The 15405-nt window shown below is 42.4% G+C and overlaps 1 protein-coding gene across 1 annotated transcript in view; it reads right to left on the reverse strand.

Annotated features, from left to right (window-relative positions):
- HOMER2 (homer scaffold protein 2) overlaps window positions 1-15405 on the reverse strand; it is an 83962-nt gene that overhangs the window by 11103 nt on the left and 57454 nt on the right. Inside the window, exons 4-6 of the mRNA XM_061595726.1 lie at window positions 7857-7949; window positions 6137-6276; window positions 3481-3637 (exon numbers count right to left, since the gene is read on the reverse strand). Coding sequence (XP_061451710.1) covers window positions 3481-3637; window positions 6137-6276; window positions 7857-7949 — 390 coding nt within the window. The remainder of the gene's footprint in view (window positions 1-3480; window positions 3638-6136; window positions 6277-7856; window positions 7950-15405) is intronic.

Below are 15405 nucleotides of genomic sequence, written 5' to 3' on the forward strand. Positions count from 1 at the left end.
CCCATTTTGCCTGAAGCCAGAAACTATGGTTAATGGCCTTTGACCAAGCCATGGGTCTAAGTTGGCTTAATATCCTGTTTGTGCCAAAGCTGTTAACCACACATTCCCAGTTCAGACAAAATAGGAAACTATAGTTAATAGAAGACTTCCTAATACGTTTGCCACCTCCTGCATAGGAGGAGTAAAGGGGCTCTAAGCACAACCAAAAGACTTGTTTATATTTCATCTGATGAAGCCAAGACACAACCATCCAAACACAGCCAGTGTGTTCAAGGTACAGGCCCTCATCAAGGTAAAAACTCACCACTTCCATGTGGCTCTTCCAGTGCTGAGCAAAGCTGCCTTTTCCCCAAAATCAAGCTCAGTATTGTGGAATTATTGCTACAAGTACTGCTGATGAAAACCAATTTCCCCTGCTGTCAGCAAACCTCTGCCAGGAGCGTGTGGGCCAATTAAAAGCTTTTGAAAGATCGCACCATATTATTTAGTGACAGTGCAAACTACTATTCTTGGACTGCTGCTTAAAAAAACCCACTGAACCATTTTGTTATCCTCCTCTGACATTTACATTCAGCACATCAGAATATCAGGAAAAACAGTCTTTCATGGAGTGTTTAGTGGACAGACATGATTGTGCCTTGACCTGTCCCTCCAGCCGGTTTTGAATTATTACAGGACGAAACAAACACAGATAAGGCCTATGCATGAAGCTGTATCAGGATGTTTATATTGCTCATTTTAATTTTTCTTGTTTTATTTTTGCAAGGCACCCATAGAATTTCTGTTATGGGGTGGCCACTGGCAGCGGCTCTCCAAGGCTTTAAGCAGGGGACATTCCCAGTTCTACCTGGAGATGCTGGGGATTGAACCAGGGGACTTCTGCATGCAAAGCAGATGCTCTGCCGCTCAGCTATGTATAGTACAGCAAACTTAAGCTGATTTTGTGACATCAGAGAGAAGTCCAAATACAGAAGGCTCAAGCCAGCAGCTCCTGAAGAGATCAGCGCTAGTCTGAAACAAATCCACTGTTTCGTCATTCTGTGTTTTGTAACGTCCTTTTAGTACTTAAAACTGTAAACAGCTTTGAATGCCATGCCGTGTAAGTGCAGTAAATACTAAAATAAAATGTTGGGAGCAACTGACATTTCCATTTGCTGTGCACTGGCAGCAAATGGGGTGTTCCGTTTTGTACAGATCTAGCACAAGATCTGAGTAAACAAACAAAGAATCAACCAAGCAGAATTTCACAAGTGATGTAGGGGGGAAAAAACCACCCCTCTGCCGCTTGCATGAAAGAGGGAGAAGGGAAATATATGCCATTAGGCTGACAATATGCCAAGCAGGCGGCTTCAAGTCCAGCCACCTGCTTTCCCCCACCCCCTCCTATATTCCTATCATCATTATTACTATTTTGCTGTAAACCCACACTTGAAAGCAAAACGCAGCACGAAAATGCGTGCGTGCGATGAAGGCCTGGAGGGAAGTGAGAAGCAGAAAAATGGATCAGAAATGTTATTACCTTTAGTGAACTTCTTAACAGGGTGTGGGGTTTTTTGTTTTTTTTTTGAGAAGCCAAACGGCCATTAATGGTGCGTGTCGGTACGTCTTTTGCTCAGATAATGCCTTTTTTAAAAAAGCACTAGAGAGAAAATTGCATTGACGGAGCTACCAAGACATTGCCTTGTCTCTTTGGAAAAATGCACCATATATGCACCCAAACAGGGTTTGTAACTGCAACATGGATTGTGGTGACTTATGCATCGCCAGCACTTTCCTGGTGTATTTTTGCTTACATTTGCATGTCCTATTTCTTTACTCAGCTGCAGGCTGACAAACTCTCCCTCTACTCAGCTTTTTGAAACAGGGCTCCCGTTCATTTTTCATGTGTCTTTTTGGGGTGTGGGAGATGAACAGATGAGGTACTAGCCCTTCCCCCCCCCCGTATCTCTCTCTGACGTACAAGAAACCCAGGCTACAGTGGGCACAGCATCCCCAACTCACATTTATTTATTACATGTAAAGGCTGCCTGTCTCCCAAAGAGCTCAAGACGGCATACATGCTTCTTCCCTCCTCATTTTATAATCACAACAGCTCTGTGAGGTAGGCTAGACTGAGAGTGTGTGACTGCCCTGAGATCACTCCGTGAGTTTCATGACTGAGTAGGGATTATTGGAACCCTTCCAGTCCTTGCCTGATACTCTAATCCAGCCATGGGGAACCTCAGGCCCACAGGCTTCTTTATCTGATCCTCTCCTCAGGCCACACCCCTTTTCTCAGGCCCCCGCTCTTCGCTTTCCATAAATGCTTGTACTGAGATGGAATGCGTCCTTGAACTGGGATGATGTCTCTTGCTTACTTGGGTGAGAGATGTGGGCGGTGGTGGTGGTGGTGATGGAGAAACCTCTGACTTTTGTGTAGCTAGAGTGTAGCCTGCTGAACAAATCCATTGCTCAGCTCACTTTTGCCTCTGGCCCCATCCACCATTGGCATGCAGCCCCTGGAAAGTGCAATGACCCTGGTGTCAGACTCCCCATCTTCAGGAGATGGAGATTCGGAGTGGGAGAGGGAATTGCCCATGGGGCTTCAAATGTACATAATCAACCAGGCGCTGTGAGCAAGAGGAATTGTTGTGCCACTACCTTTCTGGTCTGAGGACATTACGTTGCCCTCCTCTGACTTCAGAAGCACAACCATGGTTCTCCTCTCCTCTGCCAGTCAATGCCTGGAGTATGAAGCAGTACTGACCTCTCTTAAATGAAAAGACTCCTCTCACCAACGGCAGAGCCGGCAACTGAGACAGGGCTGCACCCTCTTATTTAAGGCTCAATCTGTGGATGGCTGTTGCTGAGGCAACATCTGAGTTCTGTTCTTATGGGTACTTCAGCCTTAGCCCTGCATTGTGCTGTTCAGGACAATGGAAATGTGACCCTCAGGTTGGAGAAGGTTCCTCATCCCTGCTCTGATCACTACACCAGGGGTTCCCAAACTGTGGTCCGTGGACCACCAGTGGTATGCAAGCTTCATTCAGGTGGCCCACAGCATGTCCACGTTAAATGTTCTTGTTGGTTTTAATTGTATTGTCATTGCTTCTTTTATTTATTTTATTGTTTTTCCCCAATTTGAATTCTATGGATTGCAAATTATAATACAATAAAATAAACATTTCTTTACAAGAATATTACATTACATATTTTAAAATGTAAAATATTATCTATTTTATATTATATATCTTATAATAAAAGCAATAAAAATACGCAAAAAAATCATACCGCACCTAGCACAGCACATTACAATTGCTGCAACAGGCAGAAAAAAAATGTTAAGTGGTCCACCAAGACCCTTAGTAACTTTCAAGCAGCCTGGGGCGGGGGGGAAGTTTAGGAAACACTGCGGCACACACCCCTGGCATGTTTTCTAACGAATACAAAATTCTGGATACAAAGCAAAGCATCGACGTTTCTATTCGTTGCATCTCGTACCTTGCTCTGAAGTTGATCGTTTTCATCTTTACAAATGGAAAACTGTTTCTTCCAGTGTTCCAGGCTGGCCGCAGATTCCTGGAGAGCAGAAGTCAGTCTGGCATTGCTCTCTCTAAGAGTGTGCAGTTCCATTTCCCACTTCTTTACATTGCAGGAACTAAAGCGGGGGGGGGGGGGAATCACCAAAAAAAATTGGGAGATTTCTCAGTGTTAATTTGATGGCGATTTTTCTGTGGACCAAATAAAAGAGGCAGTCACAATGTTGCATAAGGCATCGTAGACAATAAAGAACTGAGGGGAAGCTGGTTTTAAATAGACATATGTAATCCTGATTAACCAGGATGAATTAAGCATATATGTAATATTCAAGTTTAGTAAAATACAACAGCTCTGTTCATGTTATTCATATTTGGTGAATAAATAATATTACTCAAATTCATATTACTTAGTACAGCAGGCCAAATAGAAAACTGTCTCCTGAAGTATGTGCCTTATTATGCCAATTATCTGAAAATAAATTTTATTTATTTATATTAAATTTTTATCCTTCCTCCCAGAATTCCAGTTCTCCAAATATTTGTTACTATTTTGTCTCCATTCCTGCGTCCTTCTATAACTTGTAAGCTTTGCCATTACTAAATATTCTTATTTTCAATTCTGTCTGTTACCTTATAGGTTTATGGCAATTTTCACATATGTTTGCGCAGTCTTTCAAGCTTTTTTCCAGACTGCAGACATAATTGGATTACCCAGATCCTTGACCCACTGCAACATTTAATTTTTGTACCCGTTCCTCTTCACAATAAAAGGTGAGCAGTCCTTTATAGGTTGGATTGCAGCCTCAGTCTGGACCCAATACACAGGAACAAGCCCTACTGGATTCAGTGTGATTTACTTTTGAGTAGATATGTATAGCATTGCACTATAAATTAGTTGCATTTAGTTTCCATTGAAATCAATGGACTATAAGACATGACTAACTTTTCACATTGACTTCAATGAGAACCAACTTAGGACGGAATCCAAACTCTCTGCTGCCGGTGGGGCTCCACTGCCACATCTAGAGCCCTGTTGTTCTGGGTGGCAATGATAGAAGGGGGGGCAGGCAGATCAGACCTGATCTCTGCACCAGCTCTAGGCTGGTACAGTGACTGGGCTTGGATTGGATTCGATGCTGGTGCCAGCTGTGAAACTGGCTTGGGAACTAGCAGATCCAGGCTGGCTCAGCCCCTCCCCTCCCCGTGGTTGGAACACCCCATTTCAGGGGTGAAGCACCTTGGATAGCTCCTTGAAAGTTCGGACTAAAACCTGGAATGAATTCCACTACTCCACTGACATGGAGTCACTAGCTGCCACTGGCCTCCACTCAATCTAACCCCTCCCCCAGAGTCCGGCATAAGGGTGGTCTGGATCAAACTCTATGTCAGCCTTCCCCAACCCTGTAGTCCAACAATATCTGGGGACCTAACTCCCATCAGCCCCAGCCAGCATGGCCAATGGTCAGGAATGATGGGAATTATAGTCCAGCATCATCTGGGGACCCAGAGGTTGGGAAAGGCTGCTCTATATATTTTAGAAAAAAAATCTCAGTCCATGACATTTGTTTTTCAAAATTTGTAATATCCTTTAGTGCCTATCCTTCTAGTTTCCTATGATACTCTCTCAGCTGAAGACATTCAAACCACAGGAGATTACTAACTTCCAACACTTGTTTATTTTCTTCATATGTCTAAAACCAATACGCCTCTAAAAGTTTATTTCTATACATATTTTCCTGTCTTCATATATCAAAGTTTCCAACTGCAGGTCCTTATACTGAAACCAAAGTAATAAATAACTGCTGAGACTGAAATTTTAGCAGGACCAATCCTTTCCTTATATTTGTCCCAAACATTTAAGATACTATTATAAAATGATCAACCATCCATTTCTTTCTTTCTTTTTCAACCACTCTTAAGGCTGTAAATTTACCACAAAATAATTTTGTTCTATTTATCTCAGGCTTTATCACAATAAAATCATATAAAAATCAAGAGCAGATGAAAAGTTTGTAAAAGGCAGCCAGTTAAAAAGATAAATTAAATTCACAATTAAAACACAACGCAGCAAAGAAAAAACAAATGAGCTCACTAGGCCAAACTGGTGGGTAGTTTTGCATTTTATTTTATTTTTTGCTTACTGGCAGAAGGATATTCGAGTACTAGATGAGCTCTCTCACAGTAGATAGTTTCATAGTCTAGGTGCAGCCCGGGGTTTGCCAATCAATCCCCATGAGGTAAAATTTGCTCTCGCCTCCTGGATGCTATCCAAAGTAAGCACTGGTGGTTGGTGTCAATTGGGGCTGGAAGGCCAGAAGGCAAGGAGGAAAACCATAGGTGGAGCCAGAGCTAATGGCAGGCATAGGTGCCCCCCAACTGCTTGTAAGGAAAATGGCAGGCAGGTGGAGGCTGGATAAGGGCAGACTGAGGTTGGTGGGGCAGTGCCCCATTCGCTCTTATGGGCCCGCCTCTCCTGCAACCAAGAACGAAGCACTCTGCCACTTCACTTAAAAAAAACAGGCATTTGTTTTGACCTGGGACATACTGGGACGTGTGATTAACTGCCAGTGACCCCCAAACAGCCAGCAATGCCGATGTAATCATGCAAGCAGCTTCACCTCTGGGCTAAGGCAAGTTTCAGTCTGTCATTCTCTGTTTTCAGCTGCGCATCTGAGGGACCGCCGTGCGATGCTTTCTCGTCGTCCGTCCCATTCACACTGGAGGCCCGAGTTGAACACGGAGTCTCGCGGCCCGATTCCTGCACAACACATTCCACAAACCCAAAAAAATAATTACGACATGCTGCTGTATAGAGCAGAATGCCAAATGTGCCTGCCATCATCCAGTGGACCCAAATAAACCACCTGCTATAAGAAATGGTCCTGTTCGTAGTTCAGAGCGGCAGGTCTATGCAATCAGATCACTTGCTCCTGGACTGTATCACTTCCGCCTTGAATACTGGAGGAACCAAAACTCATCCCTCAGCTCTGCTGAAGGACCACCTCCGTCAGGTCTTCTCTCCCTCAAGCTGCCTCAGTGGCAGAGATGGGAAGGAAGGCTCATCCCATCAGCTTTGCCAGAAGACCAGCTCCACCAGGAACTTCCTAACCCTGAACTGTTTCTCTGCCGGCTGGTCATGATAAGAGCTACTATTGAAGAACTGTTGTCCAAGTTCGATTTTTTCCTCTGCCCTCCCTGGCCCTTTCCCCTCATGTGTCGTGTTCTTTTATATTGTAACCCTGCAGGCAGGGACTGCCTTGTTTTAGCTGATTGTATGTAAGCCACTCTGAGAGCCTTTCTGGCTGAGGCATGGGGTACAAACATGATTAGAGTAGATTAAATTAGATTAGATAGATCAACTATTAAAAAATTTCATGTTAGATTTTCATGTTAGACAAGGCTGAGCTCAAATTCTTCCCCTTGCGATGCAAAATTCTCTGTGCAGAAGGTAGACGGGAATCTACTAGTAGATTCTGAGGAAATTTACAGTAAATTTCCAAGGATTTGTTTTGTTTTTAAAAAATATTTATTATTACTACTACTACAAATACGACTACGTTTATATCCCACCTTTTCTCCAAGGAGCTCAAGGTGGCATACAAATATGGTCCTCTACCTCCTGTTTTTATCCTCACAACAACCCTGTGAGGTAGGTTAGGCTGAGAGACAATGACTGGTCCGAGATTGCCCAGTGACCTTCATAATTAGTGGGTATTTGAACCCTGGTCTCCCAGATCCCAGTCTGATACTCTAACCACACTGGCTCTCTGCAGTACAGTTCCAAGGATTTCTAACTACTAATACTTTAACAAGTAACATTTAAAGTTAAAAAATATCTTTCTTATGGTTGGCCTTGTGCGAATTGCTTCTCTCCTAGCATTAGTGTTGCTTGTTTCTAAACAAACTGCATCTACTCAACCATCATATTGTGTTTGGCTCTGATTTGGTAGACTTCAACATTCTAGTAAAACAACAAAAGAGAACCTGTTGTTCTACATGAAGAACTTTTGGAGGTTTTTCTTTAAAATGTAGTATTCAAACATATGATTTCTCTTATCTAAAGTCAGAAGTGGTACAGTCCAGGAGCAGGTTTATCATGTGATCTGCTTTACGCATATACTTGCCCTCCATCTGGGCCACTAAATATCACATAAATAGGCTCACCAAAAGCAATTACAAATAATAAGATGTTTGTGTGTGTTTGTGACATTATTTGTTTGCTAGCACTCACCTGTAGCTAACCTTTGATAGTATTTTCACCTGCTCTTTTCTTTCCTAAAACTAATTTTCAAATCAGTTAGCCCATGTTTCCAGACAGGATTCAGATAAACCACTTACTTGGGAATGATTGCTAGAAGTTTCTATTTTTTCTTGCGATCTGTCTCTGGCTAGTCTGGCAGCTTCTTTCACCTCTTGAAATTTCTCTGCAAACTAAACAAACACCCACACAAAGTGTTACATTAGGTTGGCCTCAAATAACAGCTTACTCCAATGGATTTTTAAATCAGCCTGCACAAGTATGAAAGCATGTAGAGAACAGTGAGCTTCAGGTATTCCTGAGGGACATCCAAAACAATCAGCAGCGGGGTGTTGTCTGTGAAATGCTAGTTTTGTTTCTATATTATTAGGCTTTTTAGTTGCTCATTACCTGTCTCCAAGCAACTTACAACACATTAAATATATAAATACATAATACCATCAACCAGAACAAACAAACCCCAGAACAGCCATGGGAAACTTTGGCGGCACACTAACAACAAAAACAACACCATCTCAGACTATCAAATGCTGGGGGGGGGGGGGGGAAGGAATATAAGTCTTTACCTGGCACTGAAAATCTGTCAATGAAGGCACCAGGAGGACCTCACTGGGTTGCCCAGCAGTAATGCTAACAACAGACTATATGAGCATACACATTGAGATGGCTTCAGAATTCCAAGAACGAAGTTTTGCTCACAGAATGGAGTGTTCTCAGCTCCTCTCCACTGCACCCCCTCCCCAAATCTACTCTGGAAGTTTGGGAGACCCTCCAGAACAGCATGGGAGATTGTGGGGCTGCAAAGGGAATAGTGACACTGATTTTCCTCTCCCTTCCGCTCACAGACGCTTCTGCTGGCCCTTCTGAAAACCTGCCCTCGTGGATGAGCACCTTTGGATCCAATTCACTGTATTTTGCACAGCATTTTATGGAATACATTTCCACACCTGAATATCAACTTCAAAAATATTTTTTTTAAAGTTACATTCATACACCACCTTTCTTCCAAGGAGAGATGCCTTGTTTGTTAACGCCTAGCCTGTTTCTGATAGATGCCAAGTCTGTTAATGCCTAGTCCGTTTCTGGGAGATGTCTAGTCTGTTCATGTTCTGTATCCTGAATCATGCCTAGAATGCCTGATGCTACACTCCTGTATTGACTGCTGGAATAAAGCTTCCTGCAAATCTAGTTTCCAAGTCCTGAGTCTGCTTCTTTGGTTGGGAGCCAGGACATCCTTAAAGAATTACAACTGTGGAGGAACCCATGGGAAGGAGCAATCACTGTTCCAATTGCAAGTGGAGAGAAGCCCCCATTTCCAGTAAAAATCAGGCTCTCCTATGCCTCTTAACTGTTTAAGGAAAAACAAGATACACAGCTACCAGCTATATACCTAAGCAAACATCTAGTATGGCTCTGAGATGAATGCAGAAAGCACAAGATTAACACCTGGATATTGAGCCTCAGCCAAGCTCACGTTGAACCATAATGCACACCACCAGATCTCCTTCCCCCACAAATTGGCTGCAAACCCAGCTAATTCTATTTTTTAAAAGGTCAGAATTAGAGCCAAATCATACAGGGTGCAGAAAACATTATTTACTGTAATTTAATTTCCTCCCTTTGGGAGCAAGAGCAGGATATAAATTTACAGCATTGTACAGCATCATCAAAACAACAGTCTTCAAAAACACTGCATCAACACCAATTTAAAAACTCCTGACATTCAAACCAATCAATCTGAAAACTGCAATATGGGAGCTGGCTTTCTTTCAAATTTAACAGGTGGCATTCAATGCTAGTCCTACTCAGAGCAGCCCCTCTGACGTTTTACAGGAACACTGAGAGCTGCCTTATACTGAGTAAGACCATTGGTCCATCTAGCTCAGTATCGTCAAAGCTGACTGGCCACGGCTCTCCGGGGTTTAGTTTGTTTGTTTATATCCTGCCCTTCCTCCCTGCAGAAGCCCGGGGTGGTTTCAGAGAGGCATCTCTCTCAGCCTGTCCTGGAGATGTTGGGGATTGAACTTGGGGCCTTCTGCATGCAAGGCAGATGCTCTACCATAGAGCTACAGTCCTTCCCCTGATAGAAATGTCTAACTTAGGTTCATTAATTCCAATGGGTCTACTCACTGGGTCTACCTGTAGGATGACAAGTTCAGGTGGGGGCTTCACATTTGATCAATGAAGCAGAGCTGGGATAAGCAGTGTTTAATGCTCCCTATTTTCCTGATCTAAGGTAAAGGTAAAGGTGTCCCCGCACTTGTAGTGCGAGTCGTTTCCAACTCTTAGTGTGACGTCTTGTGACGTTAACTAGGCAGACTGTATATATGGGGTGGGATTGCCAGTTCCTTCCCCGGCCTTTCTTTACCCCCCAGCATATGCCGGGTACTCATTTTACCAACCACGGATGGATGGAAGACTGAGTGGACCTCAACCCCTTTTACCGGAGATTTGACTTCCTCCTTCCATTGGAATCGAACTCTGGCCATGAGCAGAGCTTTCGGCTGCATAACCGCCGCTTACCACTCTGCGCCACCCCCTATTTATTATTTTGTTTCATTTATTATTTTATTTATATCCCGTCCTTCCTCCCAGCAGGAGCCCAGGGCCTGCAAGGGGGAAAACATAGGTAGAGATAAGATGGGGGTGAGGAACGGAAATCATTGTTCTATTGTAGGTGACGTGGGAATATTCATCGCCCTTACCCTTCTGATGTGGTGGTGTCTACTCCCAATTTCTCCATCAAAGCATCAATTTAATCGAAGAGAAATGGCTGTGATGGAGATGGGGTGAAAGCAGGGATAACAGATAATGACAAATATTCATTTAAGAGCACATTTTGGGGAGAGTGGGCAGGTGAGGAAAGAGTCCTAATAGATTCTTGCAACTGGCCATGAATGCAATTTGTCTGTCAGCCTTATAGTAACCTATGCGCTCAGACTTCATTAAAATAATGGATGCATTGCTGTCAAATGCTGAAAAATTATTTCTGGATTTAGGGATCAACAAGCACGCAGTTCCATTATGTTAGCACCACCCCCAATCGCTGAGCAGTGAGAGATCTCCAGGGGTCCCTGTGCTTACCCAGGGTTTGGCGTCCTTGGAATGCAGGTCAGCAGAAACTATGGTGTCTTTATGAAATACGGTTTATTTACACACATTCACAGCCTGAGCATAAGCTGGAGGGCTGCATCAGTCCAATAGATCTTACTTCTCAAGTCAGGCTTATAGGAGGCATCCTGAAGTCATTGTGCAGCGAGCAGGCCTCCCTGCATGACTCCTCAGATTAGCTAAAAACACAAGCCTCTCTTTCAGCTCGGGGGGGGGGGGACTCTCCTGAAGAGTTTCAATAACAATAGGATCTCCAGGGCCCATTTGCCAGTTAATGGCACTTGATGGACCCATTAGCCCACCTGGCCACTCCATTAGATTAACAAAGGAGATTCATCTGACCAGTGGAGTAGGTTTCTCAGGTGCAGAGCCCACCTCCAGGTGCAGGGTTCCAAATCAGGGGCCAGAAGGGGACTCATAGAAATGATCTATCTCAGCCCCCGAACCCATAACAATTATTTTATTATCATCCTCCCACAGAAATCCAATAAGCCTGACTAAAGTAGGCTGTATCATATGAGTTACCTTAAGGTCACACACTTCTCATCAGATGAGATAATAAATGCTACTACAGATAATCTTATACCCACAATGCTCAGGGTCTCAAATTCCTGATCTGGAATAAAGATTTCTCCCTCTTCCTAAAATGCAAGCTTGAACATAACCAGATTCCTCACCCCTTCCTCATCAAACTCCAATCTTTTATAAGTCTTCTACAGATTGTGACATTTTAGCCTGCATGAATTTTTTATGATTCCTGCTTTGTGTGGGAAGTAATGATGCAAACCAGTAAGTAAAGCTACACCTTTAAAAAGATGAGCTGCTATGGAGAAGTGTTTGCAAAACCTTTGAACTCCATTGCAATCCCATTCAAGCCCATTAATAAATGACAGTTCAGTCCAATTAACAGTTATTGCCACAGAATACATTCTCCCTCTCATTCCTGGGGGCTAGCATATCATTAACACTGTTTAGTTTTTCCCCAATTGGTAAGCCAAGACCCAATCAGGAGAACAATTCCTAACTTAGCTGGAGGGATCAACAAGATATCCAAAGACCTGTTGGAAGGGTGGGCTCCCCTCTGTTAAAAATAATAATCTGGAAATTGCTGCTTTAATTAACTCAGAGCACTCTATCTATATTGTTCAACGTGTGTTATTCGTAGATTGTGTGGCCTCTCTTCAGATCATATCCACACCATACAGTTAAAGCATATTTTTACCACTTTAACCGCCATGGCTTCTCCCAAAGAATCCTGGGAACTGTAGTTTATAACTTTGCAGAGTTTATAACTTTGATGTATTAATTGATGTTTTTGATGTTAGTTTAATTGATGAATGTGTTTGAATTGTGTATTGTATTTTATCATGCTGCTGTAAGTCGCCTAGAGTGTCCGTTAATTCGGACAGATAGGCGACTAACAAATAAAATTTTATTATTATTATTATTATTACAATTCCCAGCACCCTTCCCCGGATTCTATGGTGAAAACCATGTGTTGCAGGAAACAAGGACTGTTTTACCTTTTAATATATGCACAGTTCTTAGAAAAAATAGGGTACTTTGTAAGAGTTAAATAGGAATGGGACAGAAATTCAATTCAGTTTACATTTAAAGCCAAATTTACCAAATTCATACTTTTCAAAACAATATGAGAACAGAAACATGGCTATCCTTCACAACTCACATGTATCCAAATTTTGCTATGCAGTTCACCAACCAAATAATGTTTACACAAATTCATATATTAGAGGAAAGTGTGCAGAAAAATGAATATATTCATGAAAAGTACATACAAAATGCATTATATTAAGATAAATTACTTGCAAACATGTGTACATTAATCAAACTGCCTACAAACTGCCATGGACCACAGTTCGAGAACCTCGGGGTTTGCTCCTCCAGTTGGTTGAAATTAAGTCCAATTGAATTCACTATGACAAATCAGTCATGACTTGAGTTGGTTTCCATTGAAATCAATGGGACCTAAGTGCAACTAACTGCATCTGCATCCAACACACATTCTTTACATGGGGCTCTGATTTTATCCTTCAGATTTCTTCACATGGATGTTCATCATTGAGGGTGGTATTCAGTGCTAGTCCTACTCAGAGTAGACCCACTGAAGTTAATGGATATGACTAACTTAGATTCATTAATTTCAATGGGTCTCACTGAGTAACCATTGCAGTCTTGTATAATCCTAATGTAATCCAGATAAATATCCTGGACATATCTCGTTTCTTAATGGTCTCTTCCTTTATTGTGCAGGGCACTTCAGGAGAAAGTTTTCTAGGAATAAACCCCACTGAACTCAGTGGGACTTACTTATAAATAGACATGGATAGTATTGCACTGCAGGCATCACAGGAACCCTGGATTAAAAGAAACAATAGTATAGACATACTTGGAAAAGTATCAGGAGCTATTAAGAAGATTATTCAACCTTATTTATTTTCGGTGTTTGAAAGAGGGGAAAACCCAAACATTCGCTTTATCGACATCGTTAAATATCACAGGCAAATTACTGGGCTCTGGGGTGGGGTGGGGAATGAGGGGGCAGTTAAGTATCTAAAATTTAAATCAAGCTCTTTGCAGGAGGAGAAAAGAGTTACAGATTGCAAGAACTGGAGCAACTACTTATTGAAAAAATAGATGGAAAGAATGTTACATTTCAGACTGAACTGGCTTAGAAGATTACCCTGCCCACCCACGGCACGGTGTCATGTGAACCAGTATCTGTTCCCCTGAGGGAATACCACTGGTTCTTAGGAATATGTCTAAAATGCAGCAGACCATGCTATTCATTCGTCAGAAGTAGCTCAACAGCCAACAGTGAAAGACGGAAGGCACAGAGGTGTATCTCCCATCTTTGTTACATAGTTTTTGCTATACGCTGAAGACACACCTCTTTACCCTGGCCTTTGACAGTTAAGGTATTTTGTTTTTGTGGGACCCTTATAATTGGAACTGTTTCATCTGTTTTAATAACTGTACATTATATTGCTGTAACCCACTCTGGGACATTATGGCGAATGGCGAGTATGAAATCTTATCAACAAGTACATGAAATAATCTGCACTACAAATCTACATTTATTTTGTCACTTTTAATAGTCATTTGGTAGGGGCTCTGAGAATTCTCCATTAGAGATCCTCACCTCTCCCAAAACCCGGACTCCCCAGCGAGAGAGAATGTCCATATGCTACCTTGCAAAGTTATAAAAATATTTATATCCTGCCTCAAACTTCAAAAACAAAAAAGGTCTTGAACATGGCTCATAAATTTAAAAACCCAAATGCATATTAGGAACAATTAAATAAAATTAAAGGCACTACAAGCAAAACAGAAGTAGAAGCCAGAAACCAATAACCTGTCTGTTAAGTAGCAGAAAGAAATCAAATAAACTGACGAGAGTCCTGAAAGCCCTTTACAAAAAAATTCAGCCTTAGTTAATTATCCAAATGACAAAAGTCTGGAGGAAGGGTTGGATGGGGATGATGATGATGATGATGGCAGCAAGTATTCATGTATCAGCAGAAGTCTGTAACATGTTTTTATGAAGCTGACAAACACAGCAATCAGTTCAGCTATTTGAAGCAGCAGCTGAGGTTTCTATAACATGGCCTCTAACCTAACACCTCACCCCTACAGCCTTCAAGGTTACATACAGCAAGATTACAGGGTGAACTTGTGGAAGGTCCAAAGGCATTACGTTTAGCGAACCAAAATAATCTGGAGGCACTCATGTTGAGTGGTTTGTGTTTTTTGGGGGGAAAAAGTCAGCTATGTGTCAAATTAAGTGCCTCTTTTACAGCTTAGACAAAAATTCTGGTTGTTTAACAAGAGCATCATCTCAATGAATAAGAGTGCACATTGTGTAAACTATTGGTTAATCATTATCAAGTGACTGCTGCTAGTTTAAAATGGTCTCTCTCTAATAGGGAGACATAAATCAAATTTCAATGACATCTTATTCTCTTGGCTCTGCCGGCACTTACTGGGTGTGTTTGCATGCAAGGATAAGCCAGGGATTCTGGCTTATTGTGGTTTAACAGAAACAGCAGTGTGCTGATGCATGCCATGCAATCACTCTCGCTTTGCTCCGCCCTTGACATGGGCAGGATAAACAAGCCAGAAAGGCTTGGCGTCCCATTATGTCCAAGCCCAGAACCAGTGGCAGCTGGTAGGTCCATGTCAGTGGAGCAACGGAATCCACTCCTGGTTTTAGTCCAAATTTCCAAGGAGTGATACACCTTGGACAGCTGCTCTAAAGTTTGGACTAAAACCCAGACGAGGATTCCACTGCCCCACTGACATGAAGCCGCTAGCCGACATTGCCCCAAACAATGGCTTGTGTCACTAGAACAAGCCATGATCCAAAATGAAACAAGCCACCATGGCTTAAAGGTTCGCTAATGATTGTGACTTGTTAGGGAACAACAAACGAAAATCCCAAGTTCAGATGTAAGAGAAAGCCAAGACTCCCTGGTTTGTTTATCCTAATCACACTGGGGG

Source organism: Rhineura floridana, chromosome 14 (assembly GCF_030035675.1).
Source record: "Rhineura floridana isolate rRhiFlo1 chromosome 14, rRhiFlo1.hap2, whole genome shotgun sequence".
Classification (NCBI taxonomy): domain Eukaryota; kingdom Metazoa; phylum Chordata; class Lepidosauria; order Squamata; family Rhineuridae; genus Rhineura; species Rhineura floridana.